The sequence below is a fragment of the Pagrus major genome, chromosome 15 (assembly GCF_040436345.1).
Source record: "Pagrus major chromosome 15, Pma_NU_1.0".
In the NCBI taxonomy this organism is placed as follows: Eukaryota; Metazoa; Chordata; class Actinopteri; order Spariformes; family Sparidae; genus Pagrus; species Pagrus major.
The window spans coordinates 28,178,174-28,203,568 of NC_133229.1; the positions used below are offsets into that span (position 1 = coordinate 28,178,174).

Below are 25,395 nucleotides of genomic sequence, written 5' to 3' on the forward strand. Positions count from 1 at the left end.
ATTTCTTTGGAAAAATAAATAATATCTGTGTGGGGTGAGAAGTTAGAGAGCAGAGTTAGAGTTATCTGTGAAATACTTTGACCATTGTCACAAACTAAAAGAAACAAACTGCACCAGATGTTTCGAAGTGATTAATTAAACATAAAAAATGTTTTACTTTGTTGTGATCTAATTAGTTTTCTTGTGTAAAATGTAATCAATAACATGTAATTTAGCTTTGGTCTTAACATTCATGCCAAAAAGTTTGTTTGAATCTGAGTTATTACTAAATCTGCAGTTTTCCTCAGCTCTGCAGAGCCTTTAAGCGCCTTTCAGCTCATTGTTTTGGTTTTTACGGCTCGTAATTCTCCTTATTTGACAGAGGGCGGATGTTTTCGGTGTAAACACTAGCTGCTCAATGCAAAATGGCCGACAATGAAAGTGAACGACTATCTGGCGAACGTAGTCTCAGGCAGGTAAAGATCCATGTGATTCCTTCAGGAGTTGGTGGAGACCAAAGCAGAGCTCGAAGCTGGATGTGTAAACAGTTGTTTACTAATAAGCCCACCACAGTAGTAGTTTTCAAATAGACAAATAAAGTCAAGTGTTGCAGCTTTAAGGTTTGTAGGTCTGTAGTTGTCGGTAGAAGCCGGGGTTGGGCCGAGTCGAGGGCCTCGCCAGCTTCACCTGGCCGTACGCGTCATCGAACGACAGCCCCTCCCTCAGCATCAGGTATCCAATCACGATGGAGGAAGCGCGTGACACGCCTGCATTACAGTGGACCAACACCACGCCGTCCTACAGGAAGAGAAAAACAGTGAGGTTAAGAAGGTAAACAGGTCAAAGTCGGAGGTCACAGGTTTATTACAGGTTTCTGCTGGATTTTAAAGTCGTCACTCTAAAAGTAAAGACACATATTTCTCTTCTCAGCTGCAGTCAGTGTTATATGCTGAGGTTTGACACGCCTGTCTGCGCTGCACAGAACATAAAAAAGTGAGACTTAAAATATTCAACATCATTCATCTTTCTGTACTGAGGTTGTGGCAGAAGTGTGAGATAAGATGTTCCTTTATTGATCCCTCTTGGGAGGAATTCGCAGGTAACACAGCAGTTCAGTGTCAGAGGCTGATATCTTGAAACGTGGCCAGATACCGATGAGTACTCAGTGACTCATCGGGAGGATTACTACTCAGGATTACACAAAAACTACTCAGTGGATTTCTATGAGATCCAGGATTTTCTTTTCTCACCTTCTTTAACATTGCGAGATACGACATTTTGCAACATTTTCATTAACTTCTCAGGGAATGATGGCAAAAATCAGGCGTATTGATCCTAAATCTGGTGATTTTCTGGTTGATGCTGGCTTGACTGAATTAAAGAGGGCTGTTGGGACCTGGCAGAGGTATGCGCTCTACTCAGTGCCATTCCAGTTTGACATTTAAAAATCAGGAACATGTTCTAACTAGAAAACACTGACATGCAATCAGATCTACTGTTAAAAATCACAGTTTTCGCCGTATTTGTCCTCATGAAAATCTCTAATTTCCGACTTTCCAGCGTCTCTGAGAGCAGCGTCAGACGGAGCACGGAGGGCAAGTTGAGACGGAATAAATCTGTGTGAGTCTGTGTGTGTGTGTGTGTGTGTGTGTGTGTGTGTCAAAATTTGTGATATGATTAATATTAATGTTGATGTAATTATTTTAGTGCCTAGAGTGCCTGGCTAGAAATGAATTTTTTAAATTCCAGCCACATCTTTAGACAATGCGTGCAGGCCCACGGCGCCGTTCTGAAGCTCAGCATATTGACACATTTGTCTCTTTTATTCAACGCGGAGCCTCCCGTCACAGAATAAAGTCTCTTTCCTGCCTCAGACGGAGCAGAACAGAAACTGTAAGCACAATTTTATTTTATTTTTTTTTATAATTTACATGTCAATCAATACTCACTGAGGGACGGGACATTTAAATTAGCTTTGGCTGCACACACGTGCAGGTTGGGTTGCTGTAATTGACATGTTATCACTGTTATATCTGTGCTTTCATTTCAAAACAAAACCCAATCAAGCTGCTCCTCTGGGTGAAAAACAATCAAATAACGCCCACACAGAGAGGCTATCAGTCTTTTATAAGTTTCTATCAATCAAGAGCGTTTTTTCTCCCCTGCTGTATATTATATTTACTGGTGTCTGCAGTCACTAAAGTTACATATATATGCTTTGTTTTCTCTAGAAAGCACAAACAACAGAAAAACTTCTGCAGACTGAAAATTGCCTGAGCAAGATAATCCATCACAGCGAACATGGAGACTTAATTTGGTTTTGTCAGAGTTTCTTGTTTTTCTGTGATTTCATTGCGCTGGAGTTGAGCGTTTTCATATCAGTGCTCACATCACATTATGTTCTGCTTACGGTCAATCTCCCCACACACACACACACACACACACGCACACACACACACACACACACACACACACACACACAGGAAGAAATGTAATTCTCTTCCAGGAAAAAGCACCACATGCAGAAACGTGAAATGGCTGACGGAAAAATTAAGTTTTAAGCGGAGACGATTTTGACTTTCCTCCATTAAACGACCCCAGCGTGGTCTTTTGATACGTATTCTGAACACCCACCTCGTCTTTGTGCCGAGCTGCAGATAACAGACGGCCGTAGCTGCGTGTAAATACATCACAGCGAGGCAGCTGAATAGCTTTGTGTGCACACTGACATGTTAAATTAGCCGACAGATATAAAAGACGGCGTTTTTAGCCTCCTGAGAGGAAGTAGATACAGAAATATTTTAACAGATTCGATGCATTTTTTATCTGCTCAAACCGTGAAACTTTACTGCGTCTCCTGTGTGTGTCTGCGTCTGTCGGAGGGGGAAGACGACGAAGCTCATGCACTGAAGTGGAGTTTAATGTACTTGTACTGGATTATTTTACTTACTTTCTACTGATCGCCACTCGTTTTCATGGAGGGGAGATATTAGGGACTTTAAGCAGTGATGTTAAACTTCCCAACGGGTTGCTGCAGTAGTAGCACAAAGCAACATTCAACTCTTACAACGGCTAATTCTGCAATTATCTGACACATCTTGACATATTGCTGGGTACGGCAAACCAGTCGTTTCTCCCGTCGTAGACAGTTAAGCTACAATGTCAGCCCAACCGATATCGACATATCAGCCGATATACACACATTTTTTGCAGTGATCCCTCAAATGTGGTTATCAAACACTTGTGACAAAGATATATGACGGATGCAGGATATTTTACAGACAACAATAAACTCGTATTGTCTAAAAGGACATGAGTGCACTTTAGACAGTACAACATCTTTGTTTTTCATATCGGCTGTGTCAACAACATACAGGTCGATGCCAATATATCTGTGATAGGCCGATACTGGCCGATAATATTGGCCAACCGATTTATCAGTCAGCCTCTCGTATTTACTGAATCTTAGGCTGATTAAAAACCTTTAACAGACATATAAAATATTATCAATTATTGTACAATTAATTAAACTGCCAAATTAAAACAGTGTTTTTAACGGTCAAAATGTATTTATCAGATTTATGTATATTAATCCAATAATATATATTATAAAGACTTAAAGAAGTTAAAAGTTCAAGCTAATTCATACGTCCAAAAGGCTTTTACTTTGAAGGTTTTAGGTACATTTTTGCCAGGTAAACGTCCAGTGAGTCAGATTTCGGGGGAATAAGGGGCAGAAATTTAAAAAGTACATGTACAAAGTGTGTTTTTGTGTATATTTACATAAGAAGCGGGTCCAAAATGTTTCTACAGTATCCCAGAACGGACAAACCAAACCCATAAGGGTGAGATGAGGGGTGTTCAGTTGGTTGCAATCTTGAAACCTCACTGCTAGATGCCACTAAATCCAACAGGCTGGACCTTAAAATTAAATTACTGCTTCATTACCTGAGTTTAAAATGGTTTACTTCACATCTGTCAGTGTGTGTGTGTGTGTGTGTGTGTGTGTGTACCTGTTCCCGGGCCTGATCTATGAAGCAGCTGCATTCCCCAAAATATGACGTGATGTCGGTCTCCGGGAGGTCCAGGATCTGCAGCGTCTTGTAAACCAGCTGATCTGGGAGCAGGTTGGAGACCCCGTAGGCCACGTTCAGCACATGAGACACCTGACAGGCAGGAAAGACACATGAGGCTCCTTGAGCAAATGACCCCGGAGCATTGACTGGTCTTTAACGACTGTTTTTGCTTTGAGAGAGATATTCTGTCAGCCATATTGATGACATGACACCAACCTGAATGTGACTGAGCGAGGGGGGGAGTAAAGACAGAGAAGGGGGGAGATAGATGAAGAGGAGAAAGAGGGAGAGACGGGGGAGACGGGACAGAAGACAGATGGCTCCAATTCATTTTACAGTGTCTGTCTTCTCTCCGTCTAATTTAGCTCAGGGGGCTACATTATCTCCTGCTTTACATCTCAGCATCATGTCCTGCTTTTAGACTGCTTGTGTCGTCACGCAAACTTTATATAAAACTTAAAGGAAAATAGTGATGTTCTTTATTTATTCTTACAGTAAACAAATCCAATGAAAGGACCAAAACCAGCAGATAATTGATGATACTCACTAGAGCACCAAATGTGGATTAATCCGCCGGTGAAAATAGTCCCCGACAAATGCACTACTGCCTCATGTTCGAGTAACATTTGCGCAAACACTACAGTGACCAGGTGTATAAAAAACCTATAAAACCTATATATTATTGAGATATATTTAAAGATTTATGTCTCACGGGCCACATGCAGGTTAGGGAAGTCAGAAAAGAGAGACTGTTAGTCGGTTCTGATGGACTCCAAAAAAGTCCCGTCCATTTAGATTTTGTTTCTATTTTTACAGCTCGAAAGTACTGCCTTGCAGCTCGAGTCACTATTTTGTGTTTAAAAAGAACACAGGATTTAATAAAGTGTATTTAATAACTCTAATTTAGTGTTTTTAAAAGTACACTATTATCCTGTTATGATCAGGATTCTGTAAAATCCAGGTTACATGTTCATTCATATAATATCTAAGTAGTTTGACAGTAACAATTTTCTTTCATTGTTTGTAAAAAAAACAACTAGATGTCAAAATTACAACCTAAAAGTAATAAAATGTCTTATATCAACAGTTCAAACACAGACATAGCTTGAGGACTGTAACACCCTCATGTTTCTCATCGTTCTCTGCCGTGTTTTCGCAGGTGTGTCCTCAAATTGAATTACGTAGCGATTAGTCAGAGAAAGAAAACAAATATCATGATCGATGATGTAATTTGGGTCCACCTGCTGAAATAAAAGTGGTATTTTTGTTGCTCTTTTCAATTGTTACTGAAGATTCGATAGAGAAGCTACATTCAGCAGAGGCAAATAAACTCAGATGTTACCCTTGACAATATTATAATCACTGCAACAAGGAGATATACTGTATATCCAGATGTACATCACACCTACAACATGATAAAGAAAACACGACTGTGAGAAACATGATTGAAACTGTCGACACTGGATTGGATTTATATAGTTTGGTGTTTACATGCAGCTGTGTGACGTGCACAAAATCGATGTTACGTCATTCGTCTTCCTCGTCAGATATTTTATACCGTTTGGCGTCTGTTTGATCAGCTCGCTGTCCTGAAGATGGATATCTACGGTCGTCTGTGTTAAGTTCTCGTACATCACCTCGCATTTACGTCAAGACGGTGGGCGGAAAGAACACAGCCAGAGAATAATCAGGATCAGGACGGTTTTTATTTTTATTCATTTTGGGCTTTTAAACCAATTATAATCAGAACACAAGGCTCCACGTAAACACAGCTAACCTTCTGGTCTTTTTATTGAGATAACTGTGTTTATTAAATGTTCTGCCGGTAAGAACAGACCCTTTTATTAACTGCCCTTTGTCTCCTGAGCTTTTAATAGCTGTCTGTTAAACCCTGGTTGATTTGGTTACTATGCAGTCAAAAGGTTTCATCCCAGAAACAGGAGGTGAAGGTATTTGTAATCTCTCCTATTCATCATCCTGAGACTGCACAGGCAGCAATATGCTGGTGCCTGGGAGCAGCCACTGCAGAGAGGAGTAGTCACATTTCTCTGAGACTTACTGTAATCATTTACTCCCTCTGCTGAGCTAAACTGTCACTGCATGAGTCATGAAGCTCCCGTGGCCATCGGCTGCTTGTCGCAGAACCCGCAGGAGAGCACACGACCACGGCCGCCTCTAATCTCATGTCACTACACATGCGATCACAACAAGGCAAGGGCATGCCCGCTGTATCGATCCCTCTGTACTGACCTTATATCTCTGCAGGGTGTCAATGTCGTGGGCTGCATCCTGAGAGGCTGAGGAGGCAGAAACAACTCGATGAGAAGACAGACAGGAGGGCATGACTCTGCTTACCAAAACTTATCTGTTTAAAAAATAAAAAAGCTCCCTGCAGGCTGACAATAACTGCTCGGTTATAAAATGCTGCAGGGCTGCGGCCGCTGATTATTTTCATTGTTGATTAATCTGCCAATTAGTTCCTCGATTAATCAATTAGTTGTTTGGCATTTTCTGACACCAATCGGTGTCTCTCAGATCCCAAGATGACGTCCTCAAATGTCTCGTTTTGTTCAGAGAGAAACAAGAAAATATTCACATTAAGAAGCTGGATCAGAGAATTCAGACTCAAACCCGCCGATCGTTTATCAAAACAGTCGCCCTTTAATTTAATAGTTGACAAATAATCGATTAATTGTTGCAGCTCTTGTTATGTTTACACAAGAGAAACACAATGTACACAAGTACATTTACTCAACTACTCTACACAAATACAATTTTGAGGTACTTGTACTGAAGTATTTACATTTCCTGCATCTTTATACAAATATTGTACTTTTTTTACTTAAAGTTAAGTAACTTTCAAGATTGCATGCAGCATCAGAGACAATTAAAACTAATTTATTTTAATCTTCTATTTATTTTATTTATTTTATCAGCAATCAGATAGAAAAAATGATTGGATACGATAATTGGCAGGTTGATTACAGTTGACCCATAGTATACAGTATGTACTGTACATACATGTAACTATACGTTTAATTTACTTTGAAATTTGATACTTAAGTACATTTAATATCAGATACTTTACGGCTTTTACTCGAGTACTATTTGTGTAGGTTACTTTCATTGTTACCAAGGTAATATTTTAGGCCGTTATCTTTACTTTTACTTTAATATAGGCTGTCCTGATATCAGACCTTCACTACAAGATGATCGTTGCTCAAAGAATTCACGATAACGATCTCATCACGGTGTCTACAGAAAACATGAAAAACATAATGCTCAGTCAGATTCATCTTTAACTTTGTTTACTGTGTTTTGATTACGAGGTGCGTTAACGCCACCTACTGTCACAAAGTGAGAACGGGGCGACTTGGAAATTATTTAAGAAGCGATGTTTTATTTACACGATATTATCAAATGTGTTATGAGCACAATATCAATATTTCACTTCTAAATATCACGATTATCGCCAATATCGGAATATCACAACAGCCGTACTTTAAAGTATAACGTGTGGATAGTCAGTCAAAAGAAAATTTATCTTTTGATTATTTGATATTTTATAAATCTTCTGTCTTCTTTATCATTTATCATTCGTTCACTGATTCCAGCTTCTGCAATGAAAAGATTTGCTGCTTCTCTTTGTTTTTAAATCATTTTAAAGGGGCTCAGTCGTGCTAGAAGCCGGTCGTTAGTTTATGTTAGCAGACTTTTAAACTTACGTTAGCGGCTGTTGCTCTCTGTTAGCGGAGCGGAGAGAGTAACTGAGACGAAATCCACAGTCCAGCAGCATTAAACAACTTCAACAAAACATCCACACGCTTGTTTAGGCAACAGAGGGAGACAGGGAGGGTCTCAGTAATCACATCACGTCACAATCCACACACATAAGGTCGATTAAAACGTCACCAATACATAAAAATTGCTTCTAATTGTTACATAGAGCCCCTTTAAGTTGAATATCTTTGGGTTTTGTGAATCTGAAGATGTCACTCTGGTCTCTAGGAAAATGTGAAAGTGTCACTCCTGCAGCTTTATTCCTGATAAAATAAACCAGGGAACAAACGGTGTATTATCACCAGAGACCTCACATAAACACAGAGATAAAAAACAGAGGTGTTAAACTTCAGCAGTAAAAGGGAAACGCTGCAGGATATCAGCACGTATATCACTTAGTAGGAAAACATTCAGACAGAAAACACTTCCAGAACAGCTGCAACGCCGAGGAGAGAAGCTATCAGTCAGCAGAAACCAACAGTAAAATAGCTTAAAGCTACAGAAAAAAAAACAAATCAGATGATTTGTACAGCACTGCTAGGCTTGGCTTTAAAAAACTGCTGAAATAAACATTCAATATTATCTACAGCCGCAGAGAGGGAAGTTTATGATTTTCATGAAAAAAGGCGTTTTCATGACAACAGCCTTCATAACAGCGAGAGCGTGAGTGACTAACGCAGCCGAGGAAGCAGGTTTGAGACTAATGGAGGAAATAAGACCACACAGAGAGGCAACCTGAGCCTCTGTGTGAGCCGAGAGGACAGAGCGAGCAACTTTTAATTTGTCAATAAGTCTCGATGAAGACAGCAGCGGAGGTCTAAAAAGAGACGGAGCGGATAATTATGTAAAAGAGACATATGGGCAGCAGGAAGCAGAATATGAAGGCAGGACTGAGCGGATACTTCGGCTCGCTGCCTTCAAACGTCGTAATATTTTGCACTCTTCGCAGTCGCCAGGGCCACTTTCACATAATGCCAAATTCATGGTGTTGAGAAGTAAATCTAAATCCAAAGGATAGAGTGTCTTTGGAAATAAGCCAGCTCCAGCCCATATGCCTCATCAGTGTCGAAGGAGAAGATTTAAACTGACACATCTGTGAAAAGAGGCAGGAATGCCAGGATTTCTTTCGGAGCAGGCGTGACACCAGACCAAATTCAATCTGCTCAACAGCAGAAGTCACATCTCAGTCATCTTTGTTCTGCTCAGGAGTGAAGGTTTAATAAAAAAACAGACTTTAAATTCTATATTTAGAGGTGAAATTATACAGTTTGGTTCCTCAACAAAACCCTGAAAATGTTCCTCCAGCTCAACAATAATTCATCTTGTGTGTTGCAATTACATTATTGTGTTCGTCTGATGTTTCTCAGTGGATTTCAGGTTGTTTTTGTTTTAAATAAAGGATTTTATTGTACGTATAGTAGGTAGCAATATTCTGTTGTTAATGCTTTTTTTTAAATACATTTTTTGTGTTTTGCTAATGTTGTTTATGTACAGCAATTTGAGGCATGTTTTGTGATATTGGGCTTTGATAACTGTAATATAATAAACTTAACATTAATTTATCTTTAAAAATGTACTCCTACAGGATAACAGAACTTTCTGTACCTGAATGTATGTGAGGTTTGGATGTATTATTCTATTATTCTTTTTTCTTTTTATCAAAATTTAACAATTACTTCTTAAACTAAGCATTTCTAGTTTATTGTAAATAGCTAAAAGGCGACACAAGGTAAAGACACAGTGAAGTGAGAATTTAATTTGCATTTATAACTTGTTTATTTCTGCTTATTACAATAAAGCCTTTGAATCCTTTAAATCCTAAAGAGCTCGTCCCTCTGTGAAATAACACGTTTAGTTAGATGAGAAGACCTTTCTCAAGTTTCTACAGTAAATATAAAAGCTACAGCGAACAACAGGTTAGCCTAGCTTAGCACAAAGACTGTAGGAAGATATAGTCACCTTTGGACTCAGCCAGGCTAGCTGTTTCCCACAGTTTCCAGCCTTTAAGCTAGGCTAAGCTAACTGTCTCCTGGCTTCATATTTAAAGGGTAACTCCATCAATTTTACTCATTAAAGTGTGTTCACAGGTCTTGGGGAGTACTTTTGTGACTCCAGACGAAACTGCATGTAGCCTGCTGCCTACATTACCCACAATGCAACTTAGCTACTAGGTGACATCACTGGAGGTAATTTATCAGATTACATGTAGCTTCCTCTCTATGATTTTTAGCTAAATGTCGTGCAATTCCTTTAAAATTAGACCATTTTTCATTCAGTACCTTTCTTCAATTAGACACCAACAATATGCTTTATCTGTTATTTATGAATTTTCCATCTGGTGTATATAATAACTTGTGGTGTAAGACGAGGTTGGCAGCACATTATAAATATTGAACAGTGAAATCAGGGACTACAGAACGGATCCTGTGAGGCGTCTTCACAGGGAAGTGAGCGCTTGTATAGTAAAGAGTCACCTCTGTTGAGTCTAACAGATGTAATATTTTATTGATCCCTGCTGAGAAACTCTCTCTTTGATTCTCTCCTGCAGCGAGGTCAAAGCACGGCGTCGAGCTGCAGGAGCGAACGGCACCTCAGAGCTGAGAGGGGGATTCAATGTCAGGCTCAAGGACACTTCAGCAGGACGGAGACATGCTGACATGTCGAGGGTGTCGCCCTGCGTCCTCCAGCTGAAGGGTGCACCGCCGCGCTTCCCTGAGACGAATTCAAAATTAATGACATTGATTTATTCGTTATTAGGATTTTATTTATTTATTATTCGGAACAGAACCGTGACCCGGTGCCTTTGTGGACCGGAATACTGAGGTGACTGAGACACTGTGAAACTCACACTGCCGATCAATTACAACCTCACAGCGAAGCTTTCGACTTATCGTACATATCTTATTGATACGAGCACACGACCTTCATCATTTTGGCCGACCTGGATTCATTTTGTCGTTTTGGTTTTATTTTATTTATGTTTAATTTCTTCATGATATTTTAATATTTGTGTCACGATCCAGTTCCAAAGAATTTAACCTTCACCGCTGTTTGAAACGAGGCGATTTGCATTATTGCGTTGTTTTATTATCACGTCTTAAAATGACAATAATGTTGTGTATTGCAATTATTTCTTAGACAATGGCAGCAGTGGTTGTTGGTTCTTTAATCACAGCAGTGCCAAATGTGTACTTTGAAAGGGACTAAATTAATTAAATGCATGTCAAATACTCTTTTACAACATTTAAGTTGTAAGTGCATTATTAAAGTACTGTTTTTACCCCTGGTAGGAATAAAAATAGTCATAGTAGTAGTTGTAGTAGCTGAACAGTGGGTAGAGATGATAGCAACCCTTGTGGTACTTGTGGAGGTGTTGTAGTGGCGTTGGTTGTATAGAAGTAGTGATAGGAGGACTACTAAGTAGAAATAATAGTATTAGTACAACATTAATCTGTAAAAGTAATATTAATTGTAGCAGTTGTGGGTGTTTTAGTTGAAATAGTAGCTGTAAAAGTAGCAGCAGTGGTGTGAGATTAAGTTGCAGTCGTAGTTAAAAGAAGTAGTAATAGTTGTAGTCGAGTAGTAAGTGTAGCTGCAGTTGTCGTAATACTTGCAGCAGATAGTAACACTCATAGTAAAAGTACTCGTCTTAAGTGCAGAGCAGGTTGTACATGAAGTATTGTGTATTACCCAGCAGCAAGAAGGGTCGGACCGCACCGACTTGAAGGTCCAGACTTTCATCTTCTACGAATCCACATCCACTTCCCCCCTCCAGCTCCTCCACCTGCTCCACCTGCTCCTCTCCAGCAGCTCCATCACTCCTCCTCTCCAGCAGCTTCCTGCCTGTCACCGTGGTAACACGCGTGCACTGTTTCTTCAGGCGGTTTTTGGAGAAGCCCTGGATCTCCTGAGACAGTGAATGCATCACGGGCCAGCAAGGGTTCACAGGAGTCAGCTGGAACAAACCAAAGACTTTAAGTGGACACAATAGTGTGAACAGAGCAGGATGATCTCTCTCTCTCTCTCTCTTTATATATATATATATATATATATATATATATATATATATATATATATATATATATATGTATATATATATATCCATATATATGTACATATATATATATATATATACACCCAGTTATGGGTATGGCTTCTTTAAAACTTACATCTACTCAGGAGCAAATGTGCAGAAGCTTAACTTTTTGATGCATTTAATCTTAACAACTGACCTACATACAAAAAGGGGGCATTGGGGCATCAAACTCCTCTAAATAAAGCCTGATCCTGAACAAAAACACGAGGCTTGATCATTTTTACTTGTCCTGCTTCGTGCACCCACCTGCTCTGATCTCTACAGAAAACAGCAAACAGTTAGGTCCTCGCTGCTTTGAGCCTGTTTACATTATATTACAGCTGCACAGTGTTTACAAAAGGCTACAAAAGGGGTCAGAAACATATGCTAATAGCTTCTGTAGCAGCAAACTGGGCTTTAAACGAGCTGACAGCTGAGTCGGAAGCTGCGTCAACAATGTGAGGCGTTCAATGACTCACGGTAAAATAGTTAATCACACGACTCCCTTTACTCTGCTCAGGGTGTGGCTGATAATGCTGTTATTTTTTGTTTATTTATTCCTTAACAACTCTTTTTATACTACTTAGTAATGGCTTTACATTTAGTTTGCTGTATTTGATGGCCTTATATTTATTTATATGTATTTTATTTAAACCCACTCACAAAAAAATATACATAATATTGTTATAATTAGTGGAAGATAGTAACTGTGGTGAGGTATTTGCACTTTACTCAAGTGCTCCCATGTTTCCGACTCTATATTTCTGCAAATATTGTACTTTTTACTTCACTACATTTGTCCGACAGCCTTGGTTGCTTTTCAGATTTTTCATTTTTCACATTTTTAAACCATGTATCTGCAAATGTGCTGATTTTGAATGTGTGTGATAAATGGAGGGATGAAGTGTTCCTTTATGTGACGAGAAAATCATTAATTAATAATAACAATTTAACAAACTATATGTATGTACTTGCTGTCGACCAATTATCAGATCCGATATCCTGCCTTTTTTTCTGATAATAACCTCTGCTTATATGTCCCCCTCTAGTGCCATATTAAGAAATGCACTAGGGTACATTGTTTTAACGTTTATAAAGCATGCCTTCATTTATGTATACGACAATGAGTATGAACATCACACCAATAAAAGCTCTACACGTGTCATCAGACTTCTGTAATTGGAAGTATTGAATCGTGATTAACTGGGTTACACCAGGCTGTCAGAGCGACTTTAAACGAGCGTCCCTGAACGCATCTCGCTCCAGCCTCGTTGTGGAAAGCAGGACGACTCCTCATCCCTGTGAGCGACCAGCGGCGGGGTGGAGTACAGGAAGCTGCCGTCCCCGAGTCTCTACACCCAACATGGGCGAAATCTAATCAATAACGCCACCCGATTTTTCTTCGTTTTCTTCTTCTTCTTCGAGATTTGTGATATTTTTCTCTGGATTTAATTTGGGGGAAAAATTTGAACCCGAACGGCGAGAAGATGTCTCGGGGAGTGATCCAGCCCAGCCAGCAGAAGCTGGCAGAAAAGCTCACCATCCTCAACGACAGAGGCATCGGGATGTTGACCCGTGTTTACAATATCAAAAAGGTTCGCACACACACGCAGTTAAATCCTCCATTAAACCACACGGGGATTGTTAACAGGCTCATTAATACGGATAAAAGCTGCACCTGCATCCTGCAAACGAGTGTCAATATGAACGGTGGAGACAGTATGAATGCTTGATGAGCTAGCACCGCTAGCTAGCTGATATTTTGTATGTTATCCGATTTTATTAGTTATATTTTAACGTGTTTATATGCGTCAACAGACAGGTATCCCAAATGTGTCCCCTTTAGCATCCCTGGAAGCAGGCTACGAGCACTGCTAGCCACAAGCTGTCGCGTTAGCTTGCGGTAAAGCTGCCGCTTGGCTTCACGATGTAAACTTGATTTTCGGTCGCATCAAAAACAAACGTAGACGCTTAATATCAGCAATATAGCAGCTGTGGACCACCTAGACACCACAACAAAAGCAAAAACCGTCAAATTAAGCCCCCCCTTGAGATGATATCAGCAAACCTTCAGGCCTGTAGCGGCGTTAGTAGCTAGCTAGCTAGCGTCGGCTGGTAATGGCGGCGGCTAAGCTAACACGGCTAAGCTAGCTAGCTAGTCGGGCGTCGTCTCTGCTCCACCAAAAGCCAAAACACGAAGCTCACCAAAACACCAGCGCACAGACGGAGCTGCAGACCACTGCTTACGGCTAATTCAAACCCGGCAGTGTCATCTAACTCGGTGTATTTTTCGCCTGAAGCTTGCAGCTAGCAACATTTAGCCGGCTGGCTAAACAATTGTAAGAAAATGAAGCGAAAGTAGCAAATGAAGGCTGCTTACTGTCGATTTATATGTTGTTTATTCGATTAATCGTTACAGTCATGGCCAAAGCTAGCTAGTTACTGGTCAGATACTATCAACCAACGCTCATCACAACGTCAGAAATCAATAAAATGAATAAAATTGCACACTTTATCAGTCAAAAACCCAAATAAATCAATGCATCATATAAAAATATGATATAAAAATCTATAATAGCATGTTTATCTTTTATCAAGCAGCTGTTTTGCTCACTTGTGGACTCCAACTGACTTGCTAATTAATACATTTATCAATTAACTGATTGTTTTTGCACAAATATATACCATTTAGATATTTAAAGCCCCTCTCAGTATCATTAACATTTGCAGCTTAGTTTCCTGCAGACATTATGACAGTGCAATATACCCACATAAACACACATTTATTACTGTTGTTGATTCTTAATTGTGTTGCCCAAGTATTACACCAATGGTTTGTGTGTGGGAGGGAAAGAGTAGTGGGTCTGTTTGTGTGGGACGAGCCTTTGTGCCTGGGTATGTATGATGAATAAGAAGGAGGCAGAGAGAGAAAGAGGTCAGTCACATCCCAGCAAAGTTATAGAGAGTTACAGAGTAGTGAGTTAAACTGTCTGAAAGCCCATACTGTTTCCTCTTTACTGGCATTTGAGTTGTCCTGTGATGATCAGCACTCGTCTCCGAAGAAGATGATCGATAAAAAATATAGTAAAAACTTTACATCGTGAGCACATCTGTACTTTCCTTCTCTGTGTAAGTGATAAGACAGTACGAGCAGTCAGGCACAATCACTGAGATGTTGCTGCTGATTACTCTTCTTAATACGCCCTTCCTTTCCTCCCTCCTTCCTTCCTTCCTTCCTTTTTTCTTTCTGTCTGTCCCATCATCTCCATAATCTATCCTGATCTGCCTCACCACAAGGCTTCTCGACATATCCACCCTGAAATTCTGTTCCAGTGTTTATTTACACTTTCCTTTTCTCTCTTCTGATATTAGAAAACTTTCCAGCATCCAGTAACAACTGCATCCCAAAGCTAGAAATGAAAGAACTGGGACCGTCACCTGTGGTACCGTCAGCGGGCTCATTCTGGCCTGAATCTGGTACCACTTTTGATGGCCATTTGGAGACCACTGTAGTGATTTTATCTGGGTGATCTCCTGCTGAAGTGGGAACAAAAATGGTCTAATTAATCACCAGTGGAGCTTTATTGTGTTTCTTAATGAAAACACAGGTGACGGACTTGGTTGTCTTATCTCTATCTCTGGGAGAGAAATTCATGCTCGCTAATGATAATCTCATCATCCGAGTTCACAGCAGTGTTCTTTTCCATTTTAAAGCATATTCACTCATCACACATCATTAACTAGCTGCAGAAAACATGAAGATATGTTCCTTTAAATTTTCTGTAACAGTCGCCTTAATTAATCTTGGCTGAGTGGCATTTAAGTTTTTGTTTGCTGTGCTTATCTTTCAGCCAGTGGACCTTTCTAACATCATATTTTGCGCTTACAGAGTATTTCTTTTCCTTAACCTTGCTTACACTCAGCTATCTCCATGCAGTCTCCCATGCAAGTGTTTAGTTAGTAGAAACTATAGCATCAAAAACAACATAGTCTCTGTGTTAGGAATAGACTTACAGACAGTGAAATGATTAACGGGGGTGTCACAATTCTCAATTCTCCATGACTAGACATTGTAAGACTTGTGAAATCTTGACATGTAAAGGTTAACAAATCATTGGTTTCAGGCCCTAACAACTGACATTTACATTTTTTAAATTCTTCAAAAACTATGGGCTACAAGTCTGATTATAACTACCATATTTTGGGGGGAATGGAGGCCTACCAGTGTTCACACTGTTTGCACTAGTCGGCCCTCGTCAGCAGCCTTTTGGCTAATTAAGCGTGTAAAATGGGCAGCGAAACCCATCGTTGAGAGAAATCACTCTGATTGGCTGTTAAGCTCAGTGAATCTGTGCACGAGAAGAGAAACAGAAAAAGAAATGGACCCTTGAGCCTGGTGGCTGTAGTATCCATGATTTCCCCCATCTAGTGCGGTCTCACCTTATTTTTTGCCTCCGCCTCTTTGTTTGCAACTTTTATCCAACATAGTCTTGATAAGAAGTGGCTATCTAGTGAGAGTAGTGTCTAAAAGCGCTGTTTTATTATAATTTCGGTGTGTGTCTCCACAGTCCTGAGTCTTCCAGTTTCACTTTTAGGTCAAGTGATGCATCGGCTGATGACGGTTTGTTACGTCTCGGCCATTATCTCTGGTCAAATCTAATGTTATTTCCCCAGTCAGTTGAGAACAAAGTGATAAACACAAAGACAAACAGAATAGTCACGAGATGGCAAAACTTAACAACACAACAGTTTTTTTCACCTGCAAATAGTTTCCAGCACACCCTGCTAATGTATTTGTTTTTCTTTGGACACATGCCAGACGCACACAAGTTGGAAAGGAAAAAAATTATCCCCAATCCTGCCTTTAATTTTTGATAATTGCTCATTTTGATCAGTTTTTGATTTAGACTTGGAATTGTTGGTGAAGACTCTCAGTCGTCCGGGTCATGGTATATCAAAGTGCTATACGGAGGCAGCCGGACTTGCTTGAGTTTTCAAGAAACTGAAGCAAGACCAGTTTCCTCCGTATAGCACTTTGATAAAGAACTGAAATTGTTACACCCCTATTCTTCAGATACCAACAGTACGATCTACAGGATAGGAAAAGAAACTACCATTAAGTGAAGTGAATTAATTAAAGAGAACATTGCATTTGGGTTAGCGCTCAGTTTATGTAACAAAGATTAATTTCAAAGCATAACGCAGCATACCACCTTTACTGGACTCACATCGGTCTTAATGACGAAGATCTTCACTTTCCATTTTCTCTATTTCCAACCAGTTCAGTCTCCACTATTCTCCTGTAAAGTCTTTTACAACACTGATGGTTTTGTTTTTTGATGATGCAGCGGTTTGTGTGAGATCAGGATTTTCTTCTGTTGGCTGTGTGGTGCCAACATGTCCTCCTGCTCCATGCTGCTGTTTTCTGATCAACAAAATCTGCTCTTTTTGTTGTCCAGAACGCACTGGAAGGTGCACACTGGTAATATGCTTACCTATGGTGGCTCAGAGGGGTCAGTAGCTGCTGTCATATATGAATAATTACCTCCTAGAAAAAAAAAATCCCAGGTTGACATTTAATGAAGGGCAGCCCTGATTACCTGGGGCAGTTTTACCCCTCATTTTTTAATTTCAAGGGTGTTTTATGAGCTGTTAAGGGCAAACTGGCCTCAGATCTCCATAAATTTCTCACAGTCTGAATGGTTTGTTCCTCTCAGAAAATGCAGCACAGACTGAACTCCATCAGACTGTTGGTACATTTAATATTTTTATTTATTCTGTTTTAATTAAAAGAGACCAAACTCAGTCGGATTGACCTTGGTAACAAATGAGCAGTCGTGTTGTTGAGGCCTGTGACCCTGCAGGTTTTCTTTTAAAACTAAAGACTTCACCAGGTGCTGCTTAGTCTCTCCTTTCTGTTTGAAATCACCTGTTGTAGTGTTTCATTTGGAGGAAATCCTGCAGACTCACGCCTCTCAATGGCACCACTGCACATCTGTGATTCAGATGGTAGCAGACCTCTAAATGTGTGCTGTGGCTGAAATCTTTGCTGAGGGATTCCCGTCTCTCATCGGTACTCAATACATGCTATTGAAATGACGCTCTGAATTGAGTCAGTGTTGCATCATTGGTTTAAGGCAGAGCCGGTTATTCATGAGTTATTCTTCTTCCAAATGTGCCAAGTCGCTAAAAGCACTAAAAAGAAATGATGTGGGTAGAATATATATTGACCGGAGTGTGAATAATTAACTATTCATGTTCCTCTTTTTCTTCTACTTACCAAGAAGAAACTCTGCAGATAAGGAAATCAACCAGTCTTCACTTTGTTGGAAAGGTCATTGAAAGTTAAACAACCTGGTCATGATCTGCTGAAAACACATACGCCATTATTAAACACTGTTTGTTGGCTGGCACAACTTTGCTTTAGGTCACTGCAAAGCAACGAAAGTCACCAACGAGGTTAAAAAAACAAAGATAATCAAACCAAGATCCACTACATCCCTTTTATTTTATGCATATAACAATATTTTTCTAGAAAACAGTTGGATGAATTGAGAGGAAGAGCAACGTAATAGATCGCAGATGGCGTTCTTCTCTGGGAAAAAAAAAAGTATAAAGCTTTAAAATGGGTCACCAAATATACTCGGGCCAGTCCAAGTAAAGTCTATGTGCTGTGTGATTGGCTTTGAAATCTGAGTCTGACTGATACTGGATTTTTGGGACTGATACCGATATTGGGGAGTAAAAACATTTCGATATTGATATATAGGGCAATATTCTTCTATACACAGAATATGCGGATAAACACACCTTTATTTGCTTGAGTTTAACACAAACTTTATCTTCCAAAATGAAATTGGAGCACTGAAACGGTAAAATTCAGTGGGAATTGAACAATTAAACCCAACCCAACCAACCCATATCGAACAACATGTATACTAAACCAATATACATATATCGTCCGACTGATACATCGGTCGGGCTCTCCTCAAGAGCACTTCTTAAATGCTGGGAGTGGGTGACAAAATGAAATATCATGATATTTTTTGGCCAAATACCTCTAATGATATTGTGACAATATGTAGGGATGACTGTCGGTGCTGTTATGCAGCCTTTAAAATCAGGAAAAGACAACACTTATGCCGTTATTACAATATATATTACACTATCACGTTCGAGCCACTTCACCACCAGGCAAAACACACTTTGAAGTGTAGTAGGAGCTGACGTTCAAATCTGTAGATAGCTGTGTCCAGAAATAAGTGAACCGTGTTGCCATTTGTCCACACAACCATGTAATGACAAACACAAATGTGTATAAGAGCATCGCCAGCAATGAAGCACCCGATGCTTCAGCCGTCATTGAGCTCTGCATTGTCAGTTACTAAGCAACAACCGGGATCAGAAATGTGGAGCAAATATTGCGACCAGAGAAAAACTGCAGGGGGGCAAACTTTGTCTTCACACTGCTCTTCACCAGACAGTGTCAGCCACATCATTTTATTGCCCTTCCACACTCTTTAAAAGGATGTGTCATATATATATTTATCATGTGTCTGAGTGCGTAGGCAGGGATACTACACCTTGTGTTCCTTTGCAAAGACAGCGTGCGTTAAAAACAAGTGTTAATATGATCACATGTTGGCTCGGCATGTGTTGTTTTTTTTTGTTTTTTTTATGTGTTGTGTTGAAAAAGAAAATGCCAGAACGGCTGTCCTGTAACTTAAACCCTCAGATGTGCAGAAAACACCTGTATGAGAGCAGCTGTTTTAAGACATGTGTGTGTGTGTGTGTTTGTGAGTGTGTTTGTGTGTGTAGACCAGTGATCCAGCAGTTTGTCTGGGTGGGCTCTTTGTTTTGATTTCTTCTCTTCTTCTCTCCGTTCCAATGCTTCCCCCCTCTCCTATGCAGCAAGGACAAGTTTGGAAGGTTTGCAAAGTTTATCACCTTCCACTTATGAAACCCCACCCCCTTCACCCTTCCTCAACTTCCTCCTCTTCCTCTTTCCCCTCCTCCTCCTCGTCCTCCTCCTCGTCCTCCTCCTCCTCCAACTCCTGGCTACCTGTACTGATCTGTTGGTCCTCTCCTTCGTGCCTCACTCCTCTTCATGTTTGAATCTGTAATGCTGAGAGTAAGACTGGGCTCCATTCACTGTCAGTTTTACCGACCCTCAAAGGAAATTCAGTGTGTTGTTCATTTAGCTTATGACAAAAAGCGTTTCAAACACACTTTATTTTTCTGTGCTTTGTTTGGGAAAAGGAAGCTTTGTTCTTGTAGAAGGCTGCAAAGCAAAACCCCAAAACTAGATTTGACACTTGAAACAATCAGCAGGTGGTTAAGTTTGACATTCAGATGCCAAATTGGTGAATGCTTTGATCCACAGTACCTGACAAAATAAGTGCATATAGTTTAATATGAGTGGCTGCAGTAGGAATCAAAGCCCCAACACACGATTGTAGTAGTAGTTTGATTTAAGCCACAAACCAACTACCACTAAACTACCCTAATCAAGGGGAAGTCAGGTATTTTGAAAGTAGTGCCCTATATTTACATGTTTTGGTGTGTAAATGATTCATACTTGCCAAAAGTTTGAAAGCCGTGACGCGGCTGCAGTGTTATCCTTTGGGGCAACGATGACCATCAAAGTTACGTCCACTAAAAGTGCTTGTTGAAAGGCTTAGGTTGCCACAGAAATGGACCTTTTTTGTTAAATAATAAGATCCTTTTGTACCCAGAAACACAAGTCTCGCTCGAGGAGAAGTCTTGCTGGCAGTTCCTCTTGGTAAAACTGTCATCTCCCTGCAACAACTCACCACTGGTGAGATTCAAGAGCTTTTTACAAAAGCGTCTTGTTATTTAACAAATTGGTCTGTCTCTGTAGGAATCGTTTCCATATTGTTGTCAGACAGAATAAAAATCTAAGCCTGCCAGTGACAAAAACAAGGACTTTTAGTGGATGTGATGCTGACAGTAGAAGTCCCCCCAAAGGATTATGCTGCAGCCTCGTCGCAGCTGCCAGCTGAGGCGATCTACTGGATTGATTCCTAAAAAAGTATTTGGCATAGATTGATTATCGAGGCGGCGATGTTTGTGTTCGAATGCCGATTTAGATAAATTAATTCAAAAATGCACTACTTCGGGTCTGATGCAGCATCCTATCTACCTATCTGAGTCTGCAAAGTAATTAAAGTTATCAAATAAATGAAGTAGACTGGAAGAATAAAGTAGTAGAAAACGGAAATGCTTACTTAAGTACAGTAAATTGAGTAAATTGTACTGTGTCACATTCCAGTAAGTATGAATCATTTACACACCCAAACATGTAAATATAGGGCCCAGGTTAAAAATACAGGAATTCCTGTTTAATGTCTCTGATTGTGAAGAAAGTCTACTTTATTAATCAGTTTCAAAATCCCAACAAGCACATTTTTAAGATGACAGTTAATCCTTACAAGCTCCCCAGTTTTTTTTCCAAGTATTCTGGTGGAAAAAAGTCCAACAATGCTGACAAATGTAAAAGGATGAGAGGAGAGCTCCCCATTGCCAGCAGGCAGACCAGGCAGTCAGCCAGCTCTTAGCAGATTGTAGTGGTTCTCTAGTGGTTCTGTTCCTAATCACATGAAACCATCCATTCTTTAAAGCTTTTTTTTCTTTTTTGCAGCAGTTAATCCCTCCTTGTGAGAAAAGAGAGCGCTCACACAGTGTGAGGGATGACACACCGAAAGTAATTCATCTCAGTGAGATGTTTGCGTTGTTTATGTGAACTCCCCCGAAAAGGTGCCATGGGGTGTTGGAATATTTCATGCTGTAATCAGCCGCCATAATTAGTTTTCAGATGTAGGTTACCCCGGCCCAGTGCTGTCTATTACAGGGTCCCCTGCCATATGTCGGTCAATGTGGGGACCCTTTTGAGAAGCTCAGCTGTTAATTGCTACCCGGAGTGGAGGAACGATGGTGGAGGCGAGACTAAGGTCTGTTCTGGTATCCAGGCAACAGCTCCCTTACTCCTCCCTGACTTCTACTGATTCTCAGCTTATTCCCATGCCCTGTCCCTTCATTCACTGCGTCCTTCCTACCATCCATCCTTCCATCAGCCCCCACCCCACCCAAACCCAGCCAGCCAGCTTATTGCACTAGCCACCACCAGCACTAACGGAGAATGCCACGCCATACAAATGAAAGGCAACGATTAATAAATCTTCATGCTTTTTGTTCTGTGATGCTAAACAAAGGAAGCCAATTCTGTTCACTACTTCTGAAAGTGAAACATTTTGAGGATAAGTTCACCCAAAGATGAAAATTCAGTCATTATCTCCTCATCCCCAATGCCGATGGAAAGTCGGGATAAGTTTTGTAGTCCACGAAACATTTCTGGAGCTTGACGGCAAAGTAGCGTTGCAGCATTCTCCTAAACAACTAAAGTAGATGGAGACTTCAATGGAGACAAAATCCAAGGTAATCTGGCAGAATCCAAGTCTACGGAAGGCCAGAGATCCAAAATTGATCTGAAAAAACGTTATTTACACCCTTGCCTGTGCACCCACTTCAGAGGGGGTGATTCAGAGGAAGATTTCTGCTTAAAAATTGATGTAAATAACGTCTCTTTGAAAACAATTTTGGGATCTCGGGACTTCCGGAGCCTTGGATTCTGCCAGATTACCTTGGATTTTGTTTTTAAATAGTTTATTCTACGTTTTAAAACAAGTCCCCTTCAGCTTCAGCTGTTCAGGAGAATTCTGCACCACTATTTTGCTGCGAAGCTCCAAAAATGTTTTGTGGGCTCCGAAACTTCACCCGACTTTCCATCGGCATGACCGAATATTCATTTTTGGTTGAACATATACTTTATTAATAACTGAATCAGTAACATAGTTGAAGCTCAAATGACTGAGATGCTGCACTGGTGTGGCTATAACTTAAAAAGTAGTAAGTAAAATAGAAATAATTTTAGAGAATCTTTTTTTCAGGGTTTGCATGTTTTAGCCCATTAATTACAACTCTAACTTACTTTACATTTCTGACAACCATTTTCCAAGGCATAGGTGTTTCACATTGGATGTTTGTCAATGTGTTGTTAATTGCCTTTGTCTCTTTTTCAATGTCGCTGTCCCCTACAATGCAGACAGTGATGAAGACGATTTCTTTTTGTAGCTTGTGGGAAGTTCAACTGCTTTTATAGCACCACATCCACAAACTATATATCGGAAATTCAAACCGAAAAAGACAGATGTTGAGGAGGATGTGATTTTGGTGGTTTCTTGCATTATAAAAAACGATGTTGGTAGGTTTCCCACAAGTTTGGATGTTGGAGCTTCCTACAGTCATTTGAACGCACCAACAAGTAAGTAAATAAATCAATTAAGTTAATAGATATAGAGAGTATCTATCATCAGCAAGCATCACAAAGTGCAGATTATATAAAGAGAGGCCCGTCTGTACGAAAACACATTGTAGACAAACCTTAATATGTAATGGAAAGCTGTTGCAGAGCCTTTATGTCACAACAGCAGAAACTCCCATCAGTTTTGAGTTTGGGCTAAAACATGGAAAACATTTGTACAGTCCTTTTAGTCAGCATACCATTGTTATGCAGTAACCAGACAGTGTTTTTCACTCTGCAGTTCCCCGGCGTGAGTCAAAGGGTAACTACATCTTAGTGGCCCATGTAGAGACTAGTTTGTTGTGTAGGTTGGGGCTTGTGGTGTGTCGTCATCAGAAGAGCACTGTGTTAGCAAAACAAGGCTTGTGCTTTTGCAACTGCATGGATTTCACAGTCACATCTTGATTCCTTGTTCTCATTTAACATGGTTAAAATTCAGTCCACCTCTCGCACACCTCAACAGATTGTCTTTGACCAGTAGCTGTTGAGTTCAACACTCAACGACATTGACAAAGATCACTGAAGTTGCAACTCTGGTCAGGTGTGAGAGAAGTGGGCGCAAGGAAACAAGCTGAGACTCAAGGGTCCAGTGTGTGTCATTGATGGGTATTGAAATCATGTTGGTGTTGTGTGTTTTTCTGTGTCAAATCCCCCCAAGTGTCCAAGTGTTTTGTGTATGAGAACCTGCAGTAGTGGTGGGTGTGTTTCAGACACAGCTCTGAGAGCTCCGCATGCCTGTTTCTGGTGTTTTAGTGCGTGAATTAGCTTTAGCTAACAGACTAAACAGACAAACTGTTATGTGTTTTGGCTAGGTAGCTAGCAATTAAACATATTGTTTAGTTGATTTTGACAAAGGGGCTGTCCTGTTCCTCCTCTCAGGATAGTTTTTGGAGCATATTAAACCTATTTTACACCATTTTGACTACCATGCAGGGCTCCAGACTAACTTTTTTCACGACCGTCCCGAAAAACAGTTCTAACCTTTCATGAGGTGGATGTAAACCCTCCCAAAACAAAATATTGTTTCTGTACTTTGTTATCATCTATAGTTGTTAGTTTAAAAGTTTAAGCATTTAAAATACTTTTACTCCAAACTGTACGTGCTAAAGTACATTTATTTATTTTAAACTTCTTGTGTTGTCATGTTAAGCTGCAGTTCACTGTTTAAGGCCTCATGTTCATCTGACTAGAAACTCTCAGTCCTGCTGTGTGTTTAGCTCCATTAGCTATTAGCTCTATTATCTTAATTAGCTGTAAAGTATGAGCTTGTTAGCTCCGTTAGCCAAACACACTTCAGGACTCTGTTGCTCACTGGCTGCTAACAGCTAACTAGCTCTTTTCTTGCCTATTTAAACGAAGATATGTAGTTAAAAATAAGATGATGCGGAAGAATCCCGGAAATGTTTTTTGAAAAAGAAACAAATTCATTTAAAAACATGTAATACTATCAAAATACTGTAGAATTTTCTAAATAAGATACTACTTAAAATTAGTTTTGTCTTTCTTGTAATATTTTTGGTTCAGCTGGCTAAGCAGTTATATTCATGTGCGTCATACACATAAATCATCCATTATAACTTACCCAGCTAAACTCGAGCTACGATAGCAAGATCTTAAGTTCAAAAACAGTACAAACGCAGCTCCAAATAGGATCTTTGAGGAAGAAGTGTGGAGCAGGAGGAGAATATTTCAAGAAGGCCTGTTGAAACTTAAGTTGACGGCAGTAAACCGAGCATTAGTGCTGGTGGCTACTTTAGCAGCATTGCTAAAGCGTCCATAGCACCTGCTAAAGTTAGCTTTAAACAGCGCAAAACAGTACGATGATAAGAGTAGGCCAGTAAGCTAATACAGTAGACCTGCGCTAAATAACCTCAGTCATAATAGTGGTACTTGGAAAGCCCTAATATTTTCTGAGGTGGTAGACAGTTTGAGAAGCACCGTGCTAATTGATCGTTAAACATGCATATAAAATCTCTTGCGGGAAGATAAATGTTCACCCCAAACACATTCTCTATCATCCGCAGGACAACAGGACTTCGTCAGTCTCGAGCCCTGATCTCATGTTAAATTATAGCAGATTGTAACTACCAGCAGATGCTGATCAG

The 25,395-nt window shown here is 40.1% G+C and overlaps 2 protein-coding genes across 5 annotated transcripts in view; one reads left to right on the forward strand and one right to left on the reverse strand.

Moving 5' to 3' along the window:
* Nucleotides 1–530: 530 nt before the first annotated feature.
* On the reverse strand, nt 531–14,169 carry LOC141008975 (dual specificity protein phosphatase 19-like). 3 transcript variants are annotated; one of them, XM_073481355.1, is made up of 5 exons: nt 14,116–14,169; nt 11,526–11,790; nt 6,306–6,352; nt 3,993–4,145; nt 531–777 (listed from the first exon to the last, which is right to left on the reverse strand). In XM_073481355.1, the coding sequence occupies exons 2-5, from the start codon at nt 11,758–11,760 to the stop codon at nt 595–597; spliced, it is 618 nt and encodes a 205-aa protein (XP_073337456.1). In that variant the 5' UTR covers nt 11,761–11,790; nt 14,116–14,169; the 3' UTR covers nt 531–594. The 3 variants fall into 3 exon arrangements, with proteins under 3 accessions (XP_073337456.1, XP_073337454.1, XP_073337455.1); XM_073481353.1 differs by lacking the exon at nt 14,116–14,169 and adding an exon at nt 12,178–12,266; XM_073481354.1 differs by lacking the exon at nt 14,116–14,169 and adding an exon at nt 12,005–12,056.
* The window catches only part of nckap1 (NCK-associated protein 1), a 33,530-nt gene continuing 21,305 nt past the window's right edge, over nt 13,171–25,395 (forward strand). Inside the window, exon 1 of one of the 2 annotated variants that reach the window (XM_073481352.1) lies at nt 13,171–13,505. In XM_073481352.1, coding sequence (XP_073337453.1) covers nt 13,398–13,505 — 108 coding nt within the window. In that variant the 5' untranslated portion in view covers nt 13,171–13,397. The remainder of the gene's footprint in view (nt 13,506–25,395) is intronic. The other variant, XM_073481351.1, reaches the window with a different exon arrangement.

What these genes read in the sequence shown, in the direction of transcription:
- LOC141008975 (XM_073481355.1), bottom strand. Translation starts at nt 11,760, where the DNA reads ATGCATTCACTGTCTCAGGAGATCCAGGGCTTCTCCAAAAACCGCCTG. An exon ending in CCGACCCTTCTTGCTGCTGG is followed by an intron (nt 6,353 to 11,525) that starts GTAATACACAAT and finishes CTGCCTCCTCAG; the next exon opens with CCTCTCAGGATGCAGCCCAC. An exon ending in ACACCCTGCAGAGATATAAG is followed by an intron (nt 4,146 to 6,305) that starts GTCAGTACAGAG and finishes CCTGCCTGTCAG; the next exon opens with GTGTCTCATGTGCTGAACGT.